This window comes from Culex pipiens, chromosome 3 (assembly GCF_016801865.2).
Source record: "Culex pipiens pallens isolate TS chromosome 3, TS_CPP_V2, whole genome shotgun sequence".
Taxonomy (NCBI): domain Eukaryota; kingdom Metazoa; phylum Arthropoda; class Insecta; order Diptera; family Culicidae; genus Culex; species Culex pipiens.
In genome coordinates this window covers 159,818,488-159,842,763 of record NC_068939.1, presented here as the reverse complement: position 1 = coordinate 159,842,763, position 24,276 = coordinate 159,818,488, and the positions used below count along the sequence as shown (strand labels likewise).

Below are 24,276 nucleotides of genomic sequence, written 5' to 3'. Positions count from 1 at the left end.
TTATTGTTTTTCAACCACTCTAGGATGTAACGTAAATGTTTATTATGCTTCATTCAATTATGTTTATACTTGATACCATCGATATATTAATTTCGCGCGCTTGCCGCGCGCAATAATCAGTTATTTTCAACTGTTTAAAGTGTATGTATTTAGTTCAAACATGTAAGTATTTCATTTGATCAAAAAGAGAGAGGGAAAAGAAGGGGAAATAGATTATGCAAAAAACTACGTTCTAATAGACAACACAAAACTGTCACTGTGATATTTTCGCCGTTGCCCTAGCTTGTTGTGCTCGCTTTAACTTTTCCAAGCATTATTTTTTGTTTTCTTTTAAATTAAAATTAAACGAATTTTAATGTAGGTATGATGGTTTTTGCACTGTACCTTGCACAAGTCACTCAACTCGAGTGCAAGCGCGCGCGCGAGTATCTTCTCTTCTTCTCGGAGTCCCACGCCGCGGCTTCCGCTGCTGCTGATGACGCTGCGATTCTCCTTACCTTTCTTTTTTTGCGCGAGTTTTCCTCGTGTTTTTCTCTTATTCGAACATTTCAAAACAAGCAGCGGTTTGATTTTGCTAGTTTGACAAATCTCTTGAATGATTTATTTGCTCTCTTTTTTTTTTTTGGCTAGCTAATCTCGTATTTTCTTTTACAGTGAAGGTCTGTTTTAAGAAATGCTGGTTGCGTCACCTCACAGTCTAGGGCATCCAATATCACAGTTCCAATTTGTTTGCTAATAATTCAAGTTGATTTTTTTTTCCTTTAATTTTTATATATTATTATGTAAGTGTAAGTTTCTATTGGTTTTGTTTTGCAAACATGAAACGAGCTGTTGCAAAGAATTTCTGCACGATTTGTTCGCGTTTTGCAACCTAATCCATCTAAGCGATTTTTTTGTTTATGTATTTGTGGTAAATGTTTACGAAATTGTTTCCTTTTTCTACAGGTAAGCAACACCGGGATTTGAGTACATTCCAAAATAAAAATTGGGATTGCTGTCATTTTGCTATTATCGTTCATATTCTTTTTACAGAGTAAAACTTGTTCCTACCTTGCTGCAACGACACGGGTTGAATACGGATTCTTCATATTCACGCTTTGTCCAGAGTAGAAGATAAACACACTTTCGGCTTAAGCTTCGTCCGTTTGCGGCGGCGCGCCGGATTCCTCCGAAGGAGGTGCCGCAGCAGAACCAGCGTCGACGGCCTCTGCCTGAGGAGGAGGTGCCTCATCGGCAAAGTGCTGCGGGTCTGGAGCAGACTCCCGCACCGGTTCCGGCTCGAAACGCTGCGGTTCCGGCTCCGGCTGGAACTGTTCTTGCTGCGGTGACTGCTGCTCCTGCTGGAAACTACGCTCTTCAAAGCGCTCTTCCGGTGCAGCCTGCGGCGGCGGCGAAGGCGAGTACAACTGGGGTCGGTTCGGCACCGGAGATGGTGCTCTCTGGGGCTCCGGTTCCGGGTCACGCTCTACTCTGCTGGGCGGAGGACTCGAATTGCGGAACATTTCCGGCTCGCGAGCCGCGGCCGGTGCCGGCGCGGACTCGTCAAACAGCGGAGTTACGTTGCCACCTTCCTGGCGGTCCTGCTTGGAATCGCCGCCACCAGCCGAGTCACCACCGAAAGACGGCGGCTCCTCCTGGCGAGCAGGTTCCGAAAAGATCGGAGCAATGCGCGTCGGTGCGTCGCACTCCCACTCATCGCCGCCACCGAGAATTCCCGTGTCCTGCGAATCGCGCTGGGGTTCTTCGCGCGGCTTCTGCTGCTGGACCGGTTCGTCACGCTGGGGAGGACGATTGTCCTCACGCGGAGGAGGACGATTATCCCCGCGCGGCTTCGCCGCCGGCAAATCATCCCAAGTTTCGTCGTTCTCATCCCACCTCATTCCTCCCCCTTGACCTCCCCTTCCTCCTTGATGATGCTGCTGCTGCTGTTCATCTCCTCCACCAAATCCACCAAAGTCATTCCGGCGTTGATTTCCGCGCTGCTGTTGATCTCCACGGCGACCAAACCGACCTCTTCCGCCACCACCATCGCTATTGTCCCCGCCGTCGTTATTATCGCGCCAATTGCCACCCCGACCTCGGTTTCCACGATCATTCCAGTTGTTTCCACCGCGGCGATTTCCAAAGTTGTTGTTGTTGTTGTTACCACCGTCGAAGAACTGCTGCTGCATCTGCTCCTGGATCATGTCCGGGTCCATGTTGCCACCGTCCATTCCGCCGCCCGGCATGTCTTCATTGTTGAATATCAGCGACATGATGTTTATCGGTCCGCCCTGCTGCATGTCGCCACCGTCTTTTGAGAAGAGGGGAGAAAATCGAAAAATAATAATTAATTCATGAAGATGTTTGGTTTGTCGAGACAACACACAAAAGTTAGAACATTATTGTTTGAGCAATTCGCTGCAAAATCAGTTAAAAGCCTTCATTCACTTGAAAATGTTAGTACGGAGCTCGGAAGAAACGAAAAACTCTATATGAAAAAAAAACGCTCAAGAAACGGTTAAGAAAGGGGTGACAAAAAAACATACAAACTTCGCAATTCGCAAAAAAAAAAACATACAAACTTAAAAACTTTTTGTTTTTGTTATGACTGAAACATAAATTGTTAATTTTTGTCATGTTAAATATTTTTATTCGCAAAAAATCGATATGTTTGACAGTCGAATCTCTAGTTGTCAATATCGAAAGGACCATCGAGGACGAGAAGCACCAGTTTTCAGAACCATGAAAATGAAGACAGGATTGAAAATATTTTTTTCCGGGGTACTGGAAGATCAAGATATTTGGATTTCTTTTCCGATTCTCATAGTTTTATAATTTTATAATTGAAAATTTTATGCAATTCTGGAGTATTTTCTTTTTTAAAGAGGTCCAATAACCCAAATTTTCAGTTTTTGCTTTTTGGGTGTTTTTGATACCGTCTTGAGGAAGGGGTATTAAAAAACACCCAAAAAGCAAAAACTGAAAATTTGGGTTATTGGACATTTCAAAAAAAAAAACTCCAGAATTGTTGATAGTTTTATAGCTCTAAAATATTATAATTAAAAAAATATGTTGATGATTTCCTAATTTTCTACTTTTATGATCTCATAATTTTACAATTCATTTTTAAACTGCTGATACAGTCCAGACTTGATTATCCGAAGGCCTCGGAAAAATTTCACTTCGGATAATCGAATCACGAAAAAAGAATTGTTTTGCTGTCTTATTGGTCGAGTTTAAGTATGACTCATAAACTTATCTAAAATGATATAGAATTTTAAAATCCAAGATGGCGGGCAAAATGGCGATAATAACATACTAAAAATATGTATTTAGTTATTTAAAAGGCAATCTAATGTTCAAATTTGACTAAAATGGGGTAGAGTTTAAGTATGACGCAGAGCACGAATTTTATGTAAAAATATAGAAAAAAAATACGATTTTTTTGGTCAAGATTCAATTATCCGAAGTCCCAAAACTTCAGGAAAAACTTCGGAAAAAACGAGTCTGAACTGTTACTTTATATTTAATTTTTTTTTTTCATAAATTTATGAACTTTATAAATTTATGAAATTGTAAATTGTTTATAAAACTGTTGATTTTTTATGGATTTAATTTATTTTTTAACTTTAATTATTTTGAAGTCTTATAATTTCAAAATATCATAATTTATTAATTTCAAAGATTTATAACTAAATAATTTGATTATTTAATAATTTAATGATCAACTAATAAATAAATTATTAATTGAACAATTTAAAAATTTAATAAATTAAAATTTAAAACTTAAAAATAAAAATAACAGAAGTTTAATATTTTAATTATACAATAATTTAATAATTTAATCTTTGAATAATTTAATAATTAAATAATTCAATAATTTAATAATTAAATAATTGAATAATTGAATAATTTAATAATTTAATTATTTAATAATTTAATAATTTAATAATTTAATCATTTAATAATTTAATTATTTAATAATTTAATTATTTAAAGATCTAATATTTTAATTATTTAAAGATCTAATTATTTAGAAATTTATCCATTTTATAAAAAATGCTGATAATGTTATAAAATTGTCCATAATTTTTAATTTCATAATTTAATAGTTTAAAATTGTTTGAGATGTATTTTTTTAATTGCTGGTAATTTTATAATTGTTTAGAATTGTGGATAACTTTATAATTTATTAATTTAATCTGTAATAGTATGATATCACATTTTTTTTATAAATTTTAGGTATTTTTTTAACTGCCGATTTTTTTTATAATTGTATAATGTTATGAAATTTCTGCTAATTTATCAAATATGAAATTGTTGATAATTGTATTATTTCCATAATTTATAATTTTAAAATCTTTTTTAAATTTTAAAATTGGTTTTATACTTGATTAATTTCATAAATTTGTGAATATTCAAAATAAAAAAAATTTGTCTCCTGATCTTCGAGCACCCATTAAGGCAGTTGCAAAATATAAAAATTGAAATTATAAGCCATGGTTTTAATATTTGAAAATAAAAAGTGTTTTAAAATGTATTTTACACCAGTTTAGTTGTTTTGCAATCATTCATTTTCAAAATATCAAAGGATCGACGAAAATATTTTTTTTCCTGAAACATTTTGTTTTGCGGTGTACATAGGATTTTTACAAAAATTCTAAATATTTTTAAACGAGCTCTGACATGCTTAATGTGGTTAATAAAGCAGGAAAATGCATTTATAAAAGTTGATAAGATTTTTATGCAACATAATTTAGTGGAAAAATATTTGCAATGGCCCAATTGCTTTTTTTTTTTTTTTTTTTTTCATTTTGTAATTTGGTTATTTTATTTCATTTATCAAATCAATACATTTTTTTTAATTTTTCATTTTTTGTGTTTTGTCTAAGCATCATTGAAGTTGCGAAAAGAATGTGCATCTTTCCTTACTAGGTCCGTAGTCCGTTGTTCTACACAAGGATGCCAGATGCAAATTTTATGATGTCACAGACTTTAAAAATTCTTCATTACATTAATATTTTGTAAAAATATCAACCGAAATTTATTTCGTTAGTCTTCAAATGCTTGAAAATTCCATTTCTGATGTTTTTCTTTGACTGTAAATTTATATATTTGAATTTCAGACAAATGCACAGACATACACAGACTTTTTTACAGACGTTAAAAAAAAAACTATGTGGCATCTCTGGTCCTTTACGAGAATTTCTGAAAAGTGCTTCCGACACATGGAAAAAACGAAAAAAAAAAGTGGATTGCTCAACTGTTGTTGAATCGACAAATATGATTGTTAGAAACACACACACACGAAATGCCACCAATAACCAGACAGACAGACAGGACACAGGTGACACTAACCTGAACCACCGCGCTGTTGCTGTTGACGATTGTGCATGAACCCACCTCCTCCTCCAGGACCTCCCCGATTGTTAAAGCGACCTCCGCGCTGATTCTGGAAGCGTCCTCCCTGCTGGAAGTTACCACCCCGGCGTCCTCCGCCAAAGTCATCTCCTCCGCGATTGTTGAAATCTAGCAAACACAATCCAAATTAGCTTCTCCAACATCTCCAGAACAATCACTCTCGTTACTCACCATCGCCATCGTTGTTCATATTGCGACCACCTCTAAAGTTCCGCCCACCAAACTGTTGCTGCTGTCCCGGCCCCTGCTGATCGTTGCCATCGTTGCGCTGGCTAAAGTCTGCCCCGGCCAGTTCGCGCAGTCGCTCCGACAGTGGCCGATCGTCCCGTCCGTTGTCGCTTCCTCCACCGCCTCCTCCTCCTCCGCGATTCCGATCGTTGCTTCCCCACCGGCTCTGTCGCGGTTCATTCCGATCCTGACCCTCCTGGCTGCCATCGCGGAAGTTTCTCCGTCCGCGTCCTCCCGGCCCATCCCGGCTGTTGTTGCCGCCACCGTCCCGGTCAAAGTCTCGACGGCCCCGATCGCCTCCGCGTCCGCCACGACGATCAAAGTCGTTGCCGCGATTTCCACGGCCACCGCGCTCGTTGTTGTCCCCGCCAGCATCCATGCCCTGCTGGTTAAGTCCGGCCATCGGGTTGTTTCGGTTAAAGTCCGGCGGCATCAACGGGGGTGGAGGTTGGTTGAAGAACGCGGACGGGTCCGCCGGGGGTTGCAGCGGGTGGTTCGAGTTGGAGTTTTCGTCCTCCATCTCGATGTCCATTTCGTCTCCGCTGACCAGGTTGACCACGTTCGAGGACGGGGGCGGTGGCGGAAGGGCTCCAAAGCCAGCACCCATCGGAAGTGGTGGCGGATTGGCGGCAGCGGCCATCATCAGATTCGGTGGTGGAACGTTCATGCCCAGTCCGGCCATCAACGGCAGGCCCATCATTGGGAGGCGCGCACCCAGCGGGAATCCGGCCAGGCCTGCCATTCCGGCAGCTGCCAGCATCGTGGGCGGTGGCGGCGGTTGGCTCGTGTCCAACGGGTACATCGGATTGATCAGACTGGCTGCGGCCGCCGCGGCAGCAACTGCAGCAGTGGCAGTCGCCGGATCGCTTGCGGCGCCCTTGTTGGCGATTTTGTCCTTCAGCCACTGGGGCATCGTTTCGTCGTCGAACATGCCACCCTCCTCCAGCGCTTCCAGGTCGGTCGCGTGGCTAACCTTGCTCCACGGAATGTAACTGCAACCTGTGTGGGGCAAAATTTGAATAGGTTAAAGATGAGTAAAGGACTAAGACCATAATCAGTTATTAGAGCAAAGTCAGGTTACAGTTTGGATGAATCCTTAAAAAAATACTGGTCTGAATCAGAATGATTTTTTTTATCAGTATCAGATTTATTGTACGATTTTTTACCAGTCCTAGCCATTTGCGACTTACATAAGGTCCCAGAAGATCAAGGGTTCTTAAGGCCACTTGAAGTTTGCATAACAAATTAAAGTCTTGAAAATATAATATGTTTTGACAACCATACAGCAAAAAATCCGATGGTAAAATCACATGCAAAAGCATGCACATCACCTGTACTGTTTTTCTATACACACAACAAAAGTTGCAACGTACGGGATTCAAACCAAGCACCTTCAGAGACGAATGGCGCCTTAGCCCGCTCGACCATCAGCCCGATGAAATGTGGAAATGATGAACCTGACATTTCGGTCAAGTAGGTTTCCCATAATGACGGGCTACATATTTCTGGGTGTAATATTACACAAAATTTCTTGAAATAATGCAAAAATTATTTTACACCCATCAGGGTCCGTACAAAAACTCAAATAATTTTAATTTTAAACGCAATTATTAACGGTAGAATTTTTCAATTCATACATACACTCAAACCCCGATAGTTTGACACCAACTGTTGTCAAACGAACGGGGTCACTTTTTAGTTAGACACCCCTTTTACACGGAGTTCACACACACTACCAAATGTTTGTCAAACCAACTAAACTAAAAAGTGTCAAACGAAAAAGTGACCAACCACCGGGGAGTGAGTGTATTCTGATTTAGGCCCCGATTTATAAAACATTCCTCCAGCCATGGGCTCGTGCATAAACCACGTGGCCTTCAAATTTGAAATTTTCATATCGAGCCAGACCTATTCTAGAGTTTTTTTTGAGTAGGTCCTATAAACATATGAAAGACAATAGTTTATTGGTCCTTTTCAAAAAAAAAACTCTGGTATTGATGATCTAACGGTGCAAAATTAAACTTTTTTCAAAAAGATATATTTTTTTTATTCCGAACATGTGTTTGAACAATAATTTTTAATGTTATTGTTAACTTATTTAAAATCAGAAATCTTAACCATATTTTTTTAGTTTGTTTTCCCTATCAGGCTGTTGCAAATATTTTCCAAAGTTTTTGCGAGGTTTTCTACGATCATTGCCAACGACCGTGAAAAAAATATCAGAAAATCCAGTTTTCAACTTAATCTACTACAAAAAATTTAAAAATAAAACATTCAAAAATTCGATAACATTTTTAGCCAAAAACACAAAAGTTCTAAAAATAAAAAAAATCGAAAATTCTAAAATCAGAAATTCTTAAATTAAAAAAAAATATATCAGAAAATCACAACTTTCAAAATCAATCAAATTTTTTTGAAATTCTGTCAACATAGTTTCATTTATATTTAAACTTATATTTTTTTTTCATTTGAACTTATATTTTTTTTTTTTAGTTCTTTGAATTTGAAAATATCTAGTTCTTTGTGTTTTTTAAGGGGTCCTATGAACATATGAATCACAATAGCTTATAGGACATTTTAAAGAAAAACTCAAGATATGGTTATTTTATTGATTTTTTAAGTTTTAAATATAATTTAAATCTTGTTTTAATTTTTTGTATAATTTTTATTTTTTTTCAAAATTTTGACATTTTTTTCAAAACCTTTTAATTTATATGTTTTTTAAAACTCTTTCAATTTATTAATTTTTTGAAAATAATTATTACTTTTTAATCTTAAAATTTTGATTTTTTTAGAATTCAGGTCTTAAATTTAGTTTATTTTGAATTCTTACTTATAATTTTAGACGTTTTTTCCCAAAATATTGAAAAAAATTAAGAGTTAAAATTAATTCTTTTCAATATTTTGGAAATTTCGGGTTCTTTGATCATATTTTATTTTTGAAACGTATTGTTTTTTTATTTTTAAAAGATTTATATCCTTTTAAATATTTTTCGATATTTGATTGTATATTTTTTATTTTTTAAACTTTTTAATGCGTTTATATTTTTTATTTTTAATACAGTGGACTCTCTCGTTGTCGATATTGAAGGGACCGTCGAGAACGGGAGTTATCAAATTATAGAACGAAAAATCAAAGCAATCTATTTGAAGGGACTGAAAAATTTATTGACAGCTGGAGCAATATTAATATCGAGGAGATCGACAGCCAGAGAGTCCACTGTATTCATTACCTATTTGGTTTTTTGAAATCTCTCCCCGTCTTTAGGCGGGCTTCGATGTTTAAAAAATCGCCAAAAATCAATTTTTGATGTTTGCATTGGAAAGAAGAACTCTTAAAATTTCAGAAAATTTTAGGGCACTTGTTTTATGTGACTTTGCCAATGTTTTAAAAAATGTCAAAGTTTTAAATATTTTCTGTTATGATTTGCAAAACCTTGGGAGTAGACATTTCTTTGATTTTTTTAGTTTCTTATGCAAGTTTTTTTGGAAATAAAAAAACTTATTCGCTCTACAGAATTGCCTTGGCGTTCTCGATTGCGAGATTCCTACTCGAAACTAGGTTTTCGAAGGTTTGATTGTTGAGGCAATTGCAAACCTCTTTTTACACCTTAGCTTCCATCCACCCCGGGATTCGAACTGACGACCTTTGGATTGTTAGTCCAACTGCCTACCCGCGATTCCACCGAGGCAGGACCCAGGGAGACGACTCCTACACCTGGACTGAGCTAACGACCTAACCTTTTTAGGTTAGTCCGGGGCCAACATTTACTTCCCGTCCTACGGAAGGCGTGATCAGACAAATCTCGTCTCGAAAAATGCTACCGGGACCGTCTGGGATCGAACCCAGGCCGACTGGGTGAAAGGCAATCACGCTTGCCCCTATACCACGGTCCCGGCTTTTTAGAAATTAATATATTTAAATATTTAGCTTTACAACTGCTAGTTAATCTTGATTCACATATTTCTTATTAGGATGATAATTTTGGGATATTTTTTTTTTGTAAAGTTAAATTTGTTTGTTAAAAAATCTGGCAAAATATCAAATTTCACATTTTTTCTAGTTGACGGAAAATGGCATATGCTTAGAATTTAATTCGGAATCGATTTGTAAACGTGGAGAAAGATCCAGAAGTGTACATATTTATGAAGTAAATTTGTCGAGTAATTTAAAAGCCTTTCCTCAGTGAGGAAGTCAAAGTGAAAACGCCCCTCTCTAAATTTGTTTTAATTGTTACGAGGTAACAAATTGCCACAATGGAATTGGCCTAGCAGCTTATTATTGAAATTTTGTTTTAAAAAAGGTATTTATTTAAAATTAAATTAAAAGGCATTGCGCATGAAAAAGGCGCTCATTTTTTTCTCCATTCAAACTGACTGACTCGCTATTTTCCCTTACAGCTAGCAAATCAAGTCCACCCACCCAGCTCAATGTCCCAGTAGTCCTTCCACTCCTTGCTCTTGACGCCTTTGCCGGTGGCCCACGAGATGGTGATGGTGCGGCCGTGCATCTTGTGGTTCTTCAGGCTCTGCATGCTCTTGTGCGCGTCCTGGCGCCGGTTCATCACGATAAAGGCGCACCCCCGGGGCGGAATCAGGTCGATACTGACAATGTCGCCGTACTTGCCGAACGTATCGGACAGCTCCTCCTGCTGGACCAGCTTGGACAGGTGGCCCACCCACAGCGTCGTGCTGCACACTGCAAAACGACGATAAATAGATGGTGTGTGTGTTACTTCCGGGTGTTCGATCCACAGAGAAGAAACACGTTGCAAATTTCACGCTCACGCCTTTTCTCTCTTTCTTTCACAACAGAGCTCGTCTCTCGCCAGGGGGTGGTCCCTTCCGGATGTGCCACTCTCATCTGCCATCTCAAGCCTTCCGGAAGAGATCACCCACGTTCTCCCTTACCACTCAGGTGCTCCTTTCGAATCTCCGGCAGTCCGCGCTTCTTGCGCTCTCGCTCGCGCTCCTTGTCCCGTTCCTTGTCCTTCTGGCTGGCCCGTTCCCGTTCACGGTCCCGCGATGACCCGCGTCCACCTCGGCCGCTGGTTCCTCCTCCGCGGCGCGGCGAATGCGACCGGCTGCGTGACCTCGACCGCGATCGACGGCTGCGACCTCCGCGGTCCCGATCACGTCCACGATCGCGCGACCGCGAGCGGCTCTTCCTACGACGCGACGAGGTCGACGACTTGTACGTGTTGTCCGGGGGCAGACTCCGCGGCGACGAGCTGTGCGTATCGCTGATGACCTGCGTTTTTTTGTTGGAAGGGAAGAAAGAAGGCGTGAAAAATTAACATAATCCGGACCGCCGGCGCGGCCAGTCCGGAAGAGAACTCTTGAGCTTTGTTCTTGCTGGCTGGCGGAGAGCTGACGACGTGGGCGTGGTACAATTTGCAACGTGTTTCTTGGGCTGATTTTTTTAGATCTTGGTTCTGGGGGCGTAAATTGCGTGTTCAGCTAATGATGAAGATGATTGGGAAGAGGACTTACCGGTGTTGAAGAATGCCACTTACAACTCGCAAGGGATTCTTGAAGAGTGCGAGTGCGCGCGCACGCAGGTCAAGCCTCTCTCTCGATGTGCCTTTGCAAAGATTGTACTTACTTAGAGATGCACGCGTCACGATGAAGGCAATTACAAGGCGAATGTATTGTGGATAATAATTTGAATATTGCTGCAAGTTGCACCTGCTACTGTTCATTGTGTGTGGCGATCGAACAATTTTAGTAGCACTTCAGTATTTTGGCATTTGTCTTCATTTAAGATTTATTTGTGTCATTACTTTGGTTCATAACATAGAGTTTCAATCAATTTGTAAATTTCCTGCTTTCATATTGTTTGTTTGGCATTTGTATTTTAATCTTTTATGCACGCTTTACCGAACTGGCCAAATAAAAAAAATGAACAGTTCGGTAAATTGAAAATTACCGAATTTAGTACAAATTTACCGAAATCCGTACAACTGATATCGGTAAATTTTGTTAATTTTAGCAAATGATTTTACCGAAAAAAAAAAACTTTACAAATTTCTTAACCACTGATTTCGGCAAATAAAATGTGAGTGTGTAAAGTTGAGATACTTGAACTAGCTATATTTCATCGGAAGTATCGTCTCATCCAAATTATTTATTTATGTATTTATGTTGTTCTTCTTGTAAGAAAAAATGTACACACTTTGAATGTTTACCGTATTCGGTATCGGTAAACTGAAAATTTAATCGAAATTCGGTAATATAATTTAATATTGTTCATCTTACAACCGATTTTCGGTAAAAAAAAAGTTTTTTACTACAGTTTAACGAACTAAAATTTTCTGATTTTTCAACTACAGAATTCGGTCAGAAAATACTTTTTTTTCGTTGAAGATTAGTTTTGCAAATCGACTTTTGTTTGTTTTTTTTTATTATTTATTTATTTTTTTTTATTTGGGCGAAGCTTTGTTCATGCAATCTCTATGTCAAAAGAAGTCATTTTGAATCATTAGTTTTTTCATACAAGTCTCTATAAAGTTTTTAGAGCTGGTCATACAAAATGGGTATGTAAATATTTTAGATTTTTTTTTTGTATTTTTTGATCGATTCGGTGTATTCGGTACATGGAAAAAATCCATTTTTTTTTATTAAACTTTTTATGACTAAAAGTTGAGTTCCCGGAAGCATAAGCATTCTTTTTTTAATTTTGGAAATTTTACGATTTTCAAATTATAAAAATAAATTAAAATTTTCTGATCTTTGCATTATTTTTTTTTACAATTTAAAATCGAACTTAATTTTTTTTAAATTCTAATAAAAGATAAATTTGAGGTTTTAGACCAAACCATAAAGGTTTAAAAATATTTTTAATGAAGAGATCAGAAAATTTCGCAAAAGTATGAAAGTTTTTTGAGTAGAACACTCAAATTTTGTATGTTTTTTCACTTTTAAAGTTTTTTTTTTTGTTAAATACCTACTAAAATTTTTAAAATACCGTATTTTTTTCAAAAACCTCAAATTTTCATAATTTGCAATATGGGTAGCAAATGTTTTGAAAATACTTAAATTTTCATAATTTGCAATTTGGGTATCAAACGATTCGAAATTTTGCATGAATTTTCACTTTTAATATTTTTTTTGAAATACTAAAATTTTCACAAAACTATTTTTGTTTAAATAAATTATTTTTTTTAAAGTTTTTTGAAAGAAATACTTAAATTTTTACAAAATACCGGGTTTTTCTAAAAAAAATACTAAATTTTCCTAATTTGCATCAAACCAATTGTGAGAAACGAAGCTAAATTTTGCATGCTTTTTCACTTTCAGTAGTTTGTTAACTAAAAATTTCAAATCAATTAATTTTTCATGATTTGCTATATGGGTATCAAACGAAGTGAAATTTTGTAGTATGCATTATATTCAAATTGTAATGCTTTCAAAAAAAAATTGGTATTTTGTGAAAATTTGGATATTAAATTCAAAAACTCTAAAACATTAAAAATGCATGCAAAATTTCAAATCGTTTGGCACCAATAATTTGCGATATGAAAATTTTGATATTGAAAAAAAGTTATTTTGTACAAATTTTAGTATTTTATTCAAAAACTCTAAAACAGGGAAAATGCATGTTAGATTTTGAGTTGTTTGATATTCATAATGCAAATTTTGAAAATTTTGAGTACCGTCAGTGGGGGTGACTATGGGTCAAAAAACGATACACCTCTCGTAATTTCTTAATAACAAAAACAATTTAAATAACATCGAAAATCTTTCAACGTAGATTTGTTCTTAGATAGTTTACTGACATTTTCCCAAAATATGGTGGATTTTGATGAACACTACCTTGAATGCCAATAGTTTGAAAATTGACCCAATCTCACCCCTTAGAGGGGGTGACATTGGGTCAAATGAAACTAAAATGATGCTCAAATACAACGATATGGTAAAAACAAGTCATCCAACAGTGTTTCTTGTTCGAGGGAATCGTATTGACACGCTAAAATGTTTGAAGTGGAGATTTTCAAACATTTGGGTAGTTTTCGAGCAATTCTAACAAAAATATTAGAAAAATGATTTTTCGAGAGGTCATTTTTAGCCAAAAACGTACCTCAACTTTAGACAGCTGCCAAAATAACAGGATTTGTTCTAGGAACGAGATTTTTTCAGCGAAGTCATCTTAAGATGTCCCCTACACAACCCTTTTAACAGAATTCAGTTTCATTGAGAAGAACCTGAGAAATGGTAAAATCCGTAAAAAATCACTTTGACCCAATCTCACCCCCCAGACCCAATGTCACCCCCACTGACGGTATTTTACAAAAAAAAACTCTATTTAAAAATGCAAAAATAAAGCTTCTTTTGATACCGATTTTGCGCATTGTGAAAATTTGAGTGTTTCAAAAAATACGGCACCGTAAAAATTTGAGCATTTTACAAAAAAAAAAACACTTTTTTAAGTTGAAAAGCATACAAAGTTTTTGTATTTAATTTAAAAAACTTGAATACTTGTGTGAAATTTTCTGATTTCTTCATTAAACATATTTTAAAAACTTTATAATTTGGTCAAAATTCTAAAATTTATCTTTTTTTAGAATTTTTGAAAAGTTAAGCTTGATTTTAAAATTAAAAAAATATTTTTATTGCAAAGATCAGAAAATTTAAATAAAAAAAAAACTTATTTTGTGGAAACTGCACAATTTTAATAAAAAATACACCAAAATAGTGAAAATGCATGCAAAATTTCGAATCTTTTAAATGCGAAACTTTTAAGCAGTGAAAAAGCACACAAATTTTCGCTTCGTTGTATACCCATATTGCAAATCATAAAAATTTGAGTTTTTCGAAAAAAAATGTATTTTGTGTTTTTTTTGTTTTATTTATGCCCTTAGACTTACTATATTACAAAAAATATATTGTTAAAAGCATTGGAAATTTAACATGATGTTGATAGATAAAGTCAATTTTAGAAAGATTTTAAAAAATGAGTTATCGTCGGTAAGATTATCGTCGATAGAATTATCGAAATAACGATAACATTAGATTTATCGTTATCGTTTTCGAAACTCAATAATTTTATCGATAACAACCTTGGTTAAAAGTTAAATAAAAATCGATTTTATTCCATTTACCTATTATTTCCTTGTCAAAGACACCAAATCGATCAGAAAATCCCTTCCCATACATGGACAAAATTTCATCCAAATCAAAAAATTAAAATTAAAAAATCAGACTCGTCGATGGTTCATTACATTACTGCCTAAAAATTAAATTCAATTTCTATAAACAATCCCGCCTTTATAGGGCTTCGATCTAATCTATAGTCAAGAAATAATTTTAAACCAATTTTAAATCTTCAAAAAAGAATTGGAAAAGATAACTTTTTTTATATAAAATCTTGAATTTATGATTTTGTGTGATTCATGTGATTTTATCAATGATTTGAAAATTGAAAAAAAAAAATATGTGTTCAACTCTGACCGTGTTTTAACGAATATACCCTACTTTTCACGTCAAAATGCAGAAATGATATGTTTCAGAATATGCTCAAAACAACACTAAAAATAAATACTAACACAGCAACCTGGATCAATCCGTTCTCTAACCAGACCAGGGGAACACCCCTACCAAATCATCCCACCCGAAACACGCAATACATCGCTCAAGGCTAGATTTCGTTACGACTTTTCCTCCCACAGAGTCACAAGTCTTTCCAAATCCATCAGTCAAGAACAAAGAACCAAGACCACGTCTCTCGCTTCGTATACAGCCGAATATATTTACCTCCGTGACCATGCCGAAGTCATCACCGTCGCCATCCTTGGACGAGGACAAACCTGTGATGAATGAAACAAGAACAGAATCGCATTATGGCATTAGTAAATTTAATCTTTCAACTGTTTTTGGGACTGCAACGAGGATTTCAAACTCACCCGCGTTCAGGTCGATCGCCGGCTGCCGGCTCAGGTCGCACTCGTTGGCGAAGGGTAGTTTCTGTCGGTAGAGAGGTAGAGTAGAGGTTGTTGTGAGCGGGTGTGTCGCACGACGATTGGGCGATTGGGTTCAGGTTTAGGGGGAGTAGGAATGAAAAAAAAAGCGGAAACAACATGTTAGTACACACGGCAGTCACACACACGGTGCTTACATTCTTCATCAGCTGCTGGTGGGCAGTGGTGAGATTGCTAATAGAAGAAGAGCTAGTAATGGCAGCGAAAGTGCTGTTGTTCGTCGGTACCTTGAGGACGCTGGCCAGATGCTTTTCGAACTTTTCCTCCTGCAGGCGCATCTCCGTCAGTTTGCTCTGCTTTTCCTCCATCTCGTGCTGCTTCAGCTTTTGCAGGTTCTGCAGCTGCTGCAACTGCTTCAGCACGTTCGGATCGGACAGGATGGCCGCGATGTTGCCTCCGTCGGGCAGCAGCGTCGTCGACGGCACCGACGGCGAGTTCTTGTCCTCCTCGTCCTCACTCCCGTAGTCAAAGTCCGCCGCCAGCAGCTTCTTGTCGAACTTGACCTGGTTCTTGGCCGCTTCCGAGGCGCTCCCACTCGTCTGGCGCATCAGAATCTGCTGGAACTGCTGCAGCTGGCGGATCGTGTTCTGGTCCAACACTTTGCTCGGATCCGACGATTGGGAACCGCCCACGCCGCCACCACCTCCGCCGCCTCCGCTACTGTGATGGTCGTCGTGCGACATCGGACCGGGCGAATCGTGCGACATGGCCGACGTGTTGAGGCCACCGGCACCGTTCGAGCCCGTACCGGACTGGTCCGCTCCGCCACCTCCGGCGGCCAGCGATGCGTTGTACTGCAGATGAATCGGATGCTCCGGATTGGCCAGGTCGAACAGCGGCTGGATCGTCTCCGGCGCGAACACCATGTTCTTCTGCCACAGGTTCAGCACGCGGATGATTTTACTCTGGGGAAGGGACAGTTTGTTAGTGACACAGGGTAAACCCCAATCAATCTGATTTTGTTCGGCGTGTGTTGTGCTAGATCTCCCCTTTCTAATGCAACCTGGGGCATACAATTTGGCTGGCGCTTTTTCAAGATATTTGAGTTTTGAAACAATTATTGTCTATTTTTTTAATCTTAACATAACTGTTACAGTAGCATTTGACCCTGAATCAAATTTTTTTTTCGAAAGGAAAAATGTTTCTTTTCCAAACTATAAACGCACTACGATCAGAAAACTAATTTCCATACAAGTCACCCTAATGCTCATGCACTTCCTTATATTTTTGTTAGCTGACCATTTCGTTATGAAATCGGCCGATACCGTGCAGTTTATTTTAGTTTTTTGTGTATTTGGGTATTTGACTCAAACTTTGGGCCTTTCCTAGGACCAAAGAAGCCATTTTCACAATTTTCGATTTGGTGTCTTCAGCAAAGTTATAGGTATTGAGAACCATGGACACCAAAAATAATGCTGATTTTTAAATTTATTTTGTTTTTATAAGTAAATCAATTTCCCGGATCCATATTTCATATTTTTGGAATTTTTCGAGATGTTTTAGATCCGCTTTTTGATAAAAAAAACATATGAAAAAAAAATTAAATTACTTAATGAATTCGGTTAAACATTTACAAATATCTACCACAATAAAAACCATTGCCAAGTTCAAGTTTTTTTTTTAAATATTCAATCAATGTGACAAAATAAAACAGAATCATAACATGATGACCATAATCGTTAAAATTGGGCTCTATTTTTTTTAAGTTGTTCATCAACATTGTTGTTGTATAAGTTACATGTTACTTCTGGTTTGATCAACGAATAATACTGATTCATAAAAAATATTATTAAAATCAGTGTCAAATGCATCAAATATTTCTTAGGTGTTTTAATGTCTTAAATGAGCAATTTTCTACGAAATCAATCTTGTTCTTTTAATTTTATTTTTTGTATTTTTAATCCGGCTGAAACTTTTTTGGTGCCTTCGGTATGCCCAATGAAGCCATTTTGCATTATTAGTTTGTCCATATAATTTTCCATACAAATTTGGCAGCGAGTCAGATTTGCGATTCCTTTCCGTAGGGTCGTAAGAATTTTCGCGTCCGCCGTCGGTGCGTTTTTCGTTTTTTTTTCGCGTGCGTGTGTGTGTGTGAAGGTGCGGCTGGCTCAGGCTGTCCTGATGACAGTTGAGCCAGTCAGAATTGCGATGCCTTTCCGTAGGGTCGTAAGATTTTTCGCGTTCGTCGTCGGTGCGCAACAACAACATAACCTTATCATACCATTTCAGCTCGATACACATCGAAACTCGTCGTTCGCACCGTTAATCTGTACCTCACTAAACATCAATCATTTAAAACTCGTAAAATCATCTCAAGTTAAAAGTTACATTGTTTAATCCTTCATTCTTTAATTACAAATGATTTTGGTTCTATCTTTCCACAGCCGGCTGTCTAAGACTAAACCATTTCATTTATAATTTAACAACCGATAAACGGGAAATTTCTCATCCGCAGCATCCGATTGCTTGCCTTGAGGATAATATATAATACCTTTCAACAAACACTATGATTTTGGGTCGCATCATCATCTTCTATGATGAATCCTGACCAAACACCCTATCCTACTAACAAGTTTTCAGGTTCCTGGCGCTCGTGGGGTGTAAGCACAGAGTAAATCAGCTGCCCTAGTAGCAACCTGCGCTAACTAACATTCCCGTCCCTTAAAATCGAGGTCTACAAACTGACATGGCGGGCGCCGTTGGTGGCCAATGACTGTTACCTATTCGCAACTGATCTAGTTTTAGCAATCATGGTGTTTTATCTTTTCAGCGCATTCATACATGCTGATGATAAGGGAAACACCACTAGATCGTCGAAGCCTATAATCAGTAGTGCTGAAAGGATATTACGGTTCTGTTCAGCAACGGAGGGGCAACCATGGGTGATCTCTCATGCTCATGCTCATGCTCATAATTTTCCATACAAATTTGGCAGTTATCCATACAAAAATGATTTATAAAAATTCGAAAATCTGTATCTTTTGAAGGAATTTTTTGATCGGTGATTGGTGTCTTCGGCAAAGTTGTAGGTATGGATAAGGACTACACTGAAAAATATGATAAACACAAAAAAAAAATGGTGATTTTTAATTTCACTGTTTGTCACTAGAACTCTTTTTGCAAATAAAAAACTCTAGTTTTTATTGTTTTATATGTTTTAGGGGACATCAAATGCCATCCTTTAGAAATTTCCATAATGTGCAAATAATCTTTCACCGAGTTATGAATTTTTGACTTTAAAAAAATCAAAATATTGGTCGTAATTTTTTTTTTCAACTTCATTTTTCGATGTAAAATTGAATTTGCAATCAAAAAGTACTTTAGTGAAATTTTGATAAAGTGCACCGTTTTCAAGTTATAGCCATTTATAGGTAACTTTTTTGAAAATAGTCGCAGTTTTTCATTTTTTTAAATTAGTGCCCATGTTTACCCAGTTTTGAAAAAAATATTTTAGAAATCTGATAAAATTCTCTATATTTTGCTTGTTTGAACTTTGTTGATACGACCTTTAGTTGCTTTGCATGGCAAGGATTTAAAAACAGGAAAATTTATGTTTTTTAACTAATTCAACTAATTGTTCGATTTTCAATGTAAAAAACATGAAACATTCGTGAAATTTTCCGATCCTTTCGAAAAAAAAAACATTATCAATTTTATTAAATCAAGACTAAAATTTCAAAAGGGCGTAGCGTTCAATATTTAAAAAATTTATAATCGATCAAAAAATCCTTCATAAGATACAGATTTTTGAATTTTCATATATCATTTTTAGACAGCTGACAACTGTATTGAAAATTATATGATACAATACGGCTTCTTTGGGCATACCGAAGGCACCAAAAAAGTTTCAGCCGGATTCAAAAATACAAAAAAAAAATCGAATGACCGAAATCCGAGAGAATTGCTCATATAAAGAGTTTTTTTTTAATGGGTCCTATAAACATATGAAACACAATAGATTATAGGACCGTTTCAAAAAAAAAAATGGAAAAAGACTTTTCATTCTCAAATAGATTTAAACCTTAAATTAAAAAGTAAGTTACTGAGGACAAATTGAGTGAATTTAATTTGAAAAATGTACAAAACATTACAAAATTATTCAAAAGTTAGAAAACTATTTTTAAACAGGCATGTTTGAGATTCCCGACATTTCCCGTTTTTTTTTAGAGATTTCCGACTTTCCCGATTTCCCGACTTGAGTGACCACCCTGAACCTATGTCATCAGCCGAAACTTTTCGTTATAGCTGACAAAAAATCATGTAATATGTTGGAAATGTAGAAATATCATCAGGATGTAGTATGAACAGTCAGTTTTAAGAGAATGTATGCAAAATATGTCTTTTCTAACAATTTTTCATCAGAATTTGAAAATTAAAATGACTTGTTGTGCTTCGAATCCCGGACACTGATAAAAGCTGATTCGAATTCCGGACACTCGTGTTTGCTAATGAATCGTACAAATTTGGATTGAAATTTTAGTGAATGGCATTCTTTAGGTCTCAAATAAGCTGTTAACATCAAAACAATCGATATTTCATATAAAAATTTGCTAGAATTTAAGGAAATCAAAACCATAAATTTCTGCTTTGCCTTCCCGGTGCTTCGGACGCCTATGAAATATTTCACGTGAAATGTTTCGCATTTTTGGTAATCTTATAATTTTATTTTATTTAATTGTTTTGACATTAACTACAGCGTTCAAACAAACTTTAAATGAAAGTTGATGTTAGAATCAAATAACACAGTTTTGACATTCATAATGCGAACTTATATCCAAATAATTGATAAAACAAGATGAGGTGTCCGGGTTTCGAAGCGTCCGGAAATTCGAATCATTACGTTAGAAATCTCACCCAAAAATAATTAACGACTTCAGTGCTTAAATGAATGTGAAATTTAATTTTCATTGCAATTATTATTCCAAATCTAAATCTGGGGATTAAACAAATAATTATTTCTAAAAATTACAATTGAATTTTTATTTTAACAACCTGCGCAAGTGATTGTAAACTATTTAAAATAAGGATCTTCAAGACTTTTTGCACATTTTGAATTTTTGCACCACAGGTCGAAAAAAACATAAAGCAACATTTGATATTTTGCAAATTTTCTGTAGCAAAGTTGTTCTTTGGTTTTCGCAAAACGACTTTTTTTTGTTTTTTTTTTTTTTTTAATAAACTAATAAAGACATCTTTTGAGTCATAGTACATCGTGCAAAAACTGATGCCGGAGATAATTTTTTGAAAAAAATAGTATTGTCTTTAAAATGTCGAAAAAACGGACAAAAATATATTTCAAAATCATATTTAAAAACCAATCGACTTTGCAATCGAAAAGTTATTATGCTTATGCAAAAGTACTTAACATTTATTTTTTGATAAAATGTATCGTTCTCAAGCTAAAGCCACTTCTTAAGATACTTCTTAAAAGAAAACCACTTCCGATAATAGTAGTTCATGCAAGAAGTTACAAAAAGAAAATTTTTAAGCACGAGTCGTTCATTTATCCAACCAGGTTTACCGAGTTGAATAAATACGACGAGTGCTGAAAAAAAATCAAGTTTTGCAACGAGTCCCTTACAACATTTTTTGCAATTCCGAAAAACACCAATTGAATGGATTTTTAAGTCAATTGTCTATGCGTTTAGTAAAATTACCGATATAATCAAAACAATATTGAAAAGTATAACTTTTCGATACAAATGCTGAAAAGTTCCACTTGTCAGACCCATTTCAGTGCTGAAAAGTTAAACTTTTCAGCACTTGTACCAAAAAGTATTACTCTTCGATTTTTTTTTTATTTTTAGTAGAAATCGTCATGCGAGAATAACAGGAAAAGAAATTAGTTTTACAACGGAATGGCAAAAAATGGAAATTGTGTGGACTTTTCACATAAAAAATGTCTAAATCATGCAGAATTTAAGAAAAGGTCAACCAAATTTTACTCGTTTTATATTTTAGACCAATTTAAAAAAAAAATGGGTTAAAAATTCGGAAGTTTATACGTAGTTGTATTTCGGAAATTCCACTTTTAGTTAAAAAAATAAATAAATAAATAAAGAAATGTGTTATTTTTTTAAGGGTGATTTTTTTCTACATAGGCCTTAAGACTCCTAATTATAATCATCAGAATCAGATCAGAAAATCTCGTCTCAAGATACAGGTTTGCATATACAGTCCAGACTCGATTATCCGAAGGCCTTGGCAAAATTTCACTTCGAATAATGGAACCAGGAAAAAAAATTTTTTTGTCTTATTTTTGATTGTTGAGTTTTAGTATGACCCCTAAACTACATTAAAGTGATTTAGAATTTTTAAATCCAATATGGCGGCCCAAACGGCGGTGATGCAATATTGAAAAATGCATTTTTAATTTAATAGGCAATCAACCATTCAAATTTTACTAAAATGAGCTGGAATTTTATGTTAAAAGTGAGAAAATTAAAAAAAATACGGTAAAAATTTTGTTCGTGATTCGATTATCCGAAGTCCCATTCGAACCTTCGGATAATCGAACTTCGGATAATCGAAACATCGGATAATCGAGTCTGGACTGCCCATTTTGTATGACCAGCCCGCAAAATTATATGGAGACTTGTATGGAAAAACTAATAATGCAAATTTGCTTTTTTCGATGTTGGGAATGCATAGACAAAGTTTTAGCCAAATAAAAAATACAAATTTTAAAAAATCGAAATATTTTGCGAAAATATAGAGAACTCTTGACTGCCCATAATTGAAAATTCGGCTATTATGCCAAATCAAGTATTCCGAGAAAACGCGTTTTAGTGTTTGTCACAAAATCTCCGTCAAAGCAATTTCCCATAAGAGTGGCATATTAGCCGTTTGGTTTTTCGCATCGGCAGCCAAGTCTAAACACTATTTTAGTAAAATTCAAGTTCCAGAAGATGCGTTGGAACGTCCTCTACCACCTGGTGCTAATATCTCGTTTTTGCCAAAAGTGGATATTAGCCGTTTTTTCAATGGTGGGCAGTTGAGAGAACTACTCTTTTTTTTGCGAAGTTTTAATTTCACTTTAAAGCAACACAGTGTAAAAATGAACCAATGTGGACGTTTAAACAAACCGTCTATCCTGCTCATGTTAAATTTAAACATTCACTGATTAAGTAAGATAACTACTAGTTTGTAAATCCACACTGGTAATGTTATTTTCCTTTTTTTTTTATTAATCGAATTGTGATGCCTTTTTGAAAATACGAAAAACTTTAAGTTGTTCCAACTTTCACGTGATTAACACTTAGCTAGGTAGTTTGTTTAACACTTTTTGCACTTTTACTTCAGAACGTTTAACTTACTCATCCTTATCACACATTTTCTGAAAGCAAACACTGTTTCTGGACTTCTTAATTCTCTACCTTTTGTATTGAAACCACCTTCGGCACCATCAAAATCTAATTCTACCACCTCACCAACTTCTAACCGGCATCTAACGGTAAAACCACTTCCCTTCCCCCCTCCCTCTCTCATTTCACTCACCTTATCCTCCGGCGGGCAGCGGAACAGGTGCGCAAACGTTGCCTCCATGTTGCGGGCAAACCGCGGCGCAAACACGTCCTTTTCCGTGCCGAACTGGTGCCGCGACTGGCGCACGATCGAATCGATCACGTACAGCCCCGGAATCTTGTACTCCGACTTGCACTTGGAGATGAACTTTTCGACGCTCTGCACGACGTGCTTGTAGAACTTGATGGCCTTCATCGCACTCCGGGTTATCGAGGCCATCTTGGCCTTGGAGATCGGCGGCTTCGCTTCGTACAGCCCCGAGAGCTGAAAGTAGGAGGAGGAGGAGGAACACATCGTTTAGCACACAAATCACTTGATTCTTCTTCGGCTGGCACATCCGGAACCACTTTCCGGGGGATTTCCCCCCCTTATGTTTACGTAACATCCCCACACTGATAACCGGATTCCCTTTCCCCCTGTCAGGGCAAAAGAAGTTTTGCGGAGCACCCACTGCTTCTTCCTCAGTGTTCTTCTTCTGCCGAGAATTGGATTTTCGCAAAATCCACTTTTTCTCACCTCCTGGTTGAAAATTCGCACCGTATCCATCGTAAAGCGTTGCGATTATCGTTTGCGCGTAAAATTCACCAACTTTTGGCCATTCACTGGCATATTTTGCACGGTAAAATCCGCGAAAAAACGTTCCGATTTCACACCGTACGGCTTTGTTCACACACGCACTTTGGGTTTTGCTCAAAATGGCCGCGAACCGTTTTTTTCTGCTGCTGCTGCTGCTGCGACGATGACGTACCGCTACGATGACAGTTACTCGGTCGCGAGACGATGGTGGGTTTGGTCGCCGGAGGTCGAAAGGCGTTAGGTCAACTTTTTTGGTTGAAGTTTTTAATACAGTCCAGACTCGATAATCCGCGTCATTATAAAAATAAAGTTTTTTTTTCGCTTCTAAAATCAAGTTTGAGCTCTGCGACCCCAATTTAGTCAAATTTGAACTGTTATTGTGACAGCAGACTAAAATCAAAATACGAGCGCCATTTGTCAAACTGTTGCGCCTCAGGCTGATATACACGCTAACGACAAACCACTACACTCAAACCCCGATGGTTTGACACCAACTGTTGTTAAACGAACTTTTTAGTTTGACACCCCTTTTACACGGAGTTCACACACACTACCAAACGTTTGTTTC

The 24,276-nt window shown here is 36.7% G+C and overlaps 1 protein-coding gene across 3 annotated transcripts; it reads right to left on the bottom strand.

Annotated features, from left to right (window-relative positions):
• On the bottom strand, positions 1-23,858 carry LOC120413876 (SR-related and CTD-associated factor 4-like). Of its 3 annotated transcripts, none has more exons than XM_039574858.2 (10): positions 23,649-23,858; positions 23,106-23,396; positions 15,746-16,513; positions 15,534-15,594; positions 15,385-15,437; positions 10,543-10,882; positions 10,055-10,330; positions 5,575-6,630; positions 5,386-5,511; positions 1-2,293 (listed from the first exon to the last, which is right to left on the bottom strand). In XM_039574858.2, exons 1-10 carry the CDS (start codon positions 23,676-23,678, stop codon positions 1,131-1,133), a joined length of 4,164 nt encoding a protein of 1,387 aa, XP_039430792.1. In that variant the 5' UTR covers positions 23,679-23,858; the 3' UTR covers positions 1-1,130. The 3 variants fall into 3 exon arrangements, with proteins under 3 accessions (XP_039430792.1, XP_039430787.1, XP_039430800.1); XM_039574853.2 differs by having other exon boundaries at positions 5,341-5,511; positions 23,649-23,857; XM_039574866.2 differs by having other exon boundaries at positions 5,341-5,511; positions 15,836-16,513; positions 23,649-23,856.
• Positions 23,859-24,276: the final 418 nt, after the last annotated feature.

Bases quoted from the DNA above. Each gene is read 5' to 3' on its own strand.
- LOC120413876 (XM_039574853.2), bottom strand. From the start codon at position 23,678: ATGGATACGGTGCGAATTTTCAACCAGGAG. The intron at 10,883-15,384 runs GTAAATATATTC...AAAAAAACGCAG, and splicing joins ACTTCGGCATGGTCACGGAG to GTCATCAGCGATACGCACAG. The intron at 2,294-5,340 runs GTTAGTGTCACC...TCTTCTCAAAAG, and splicing joins GCAACAGCGCGGTGGTTCAG to ACGGTGGCGACATGCAGCAG.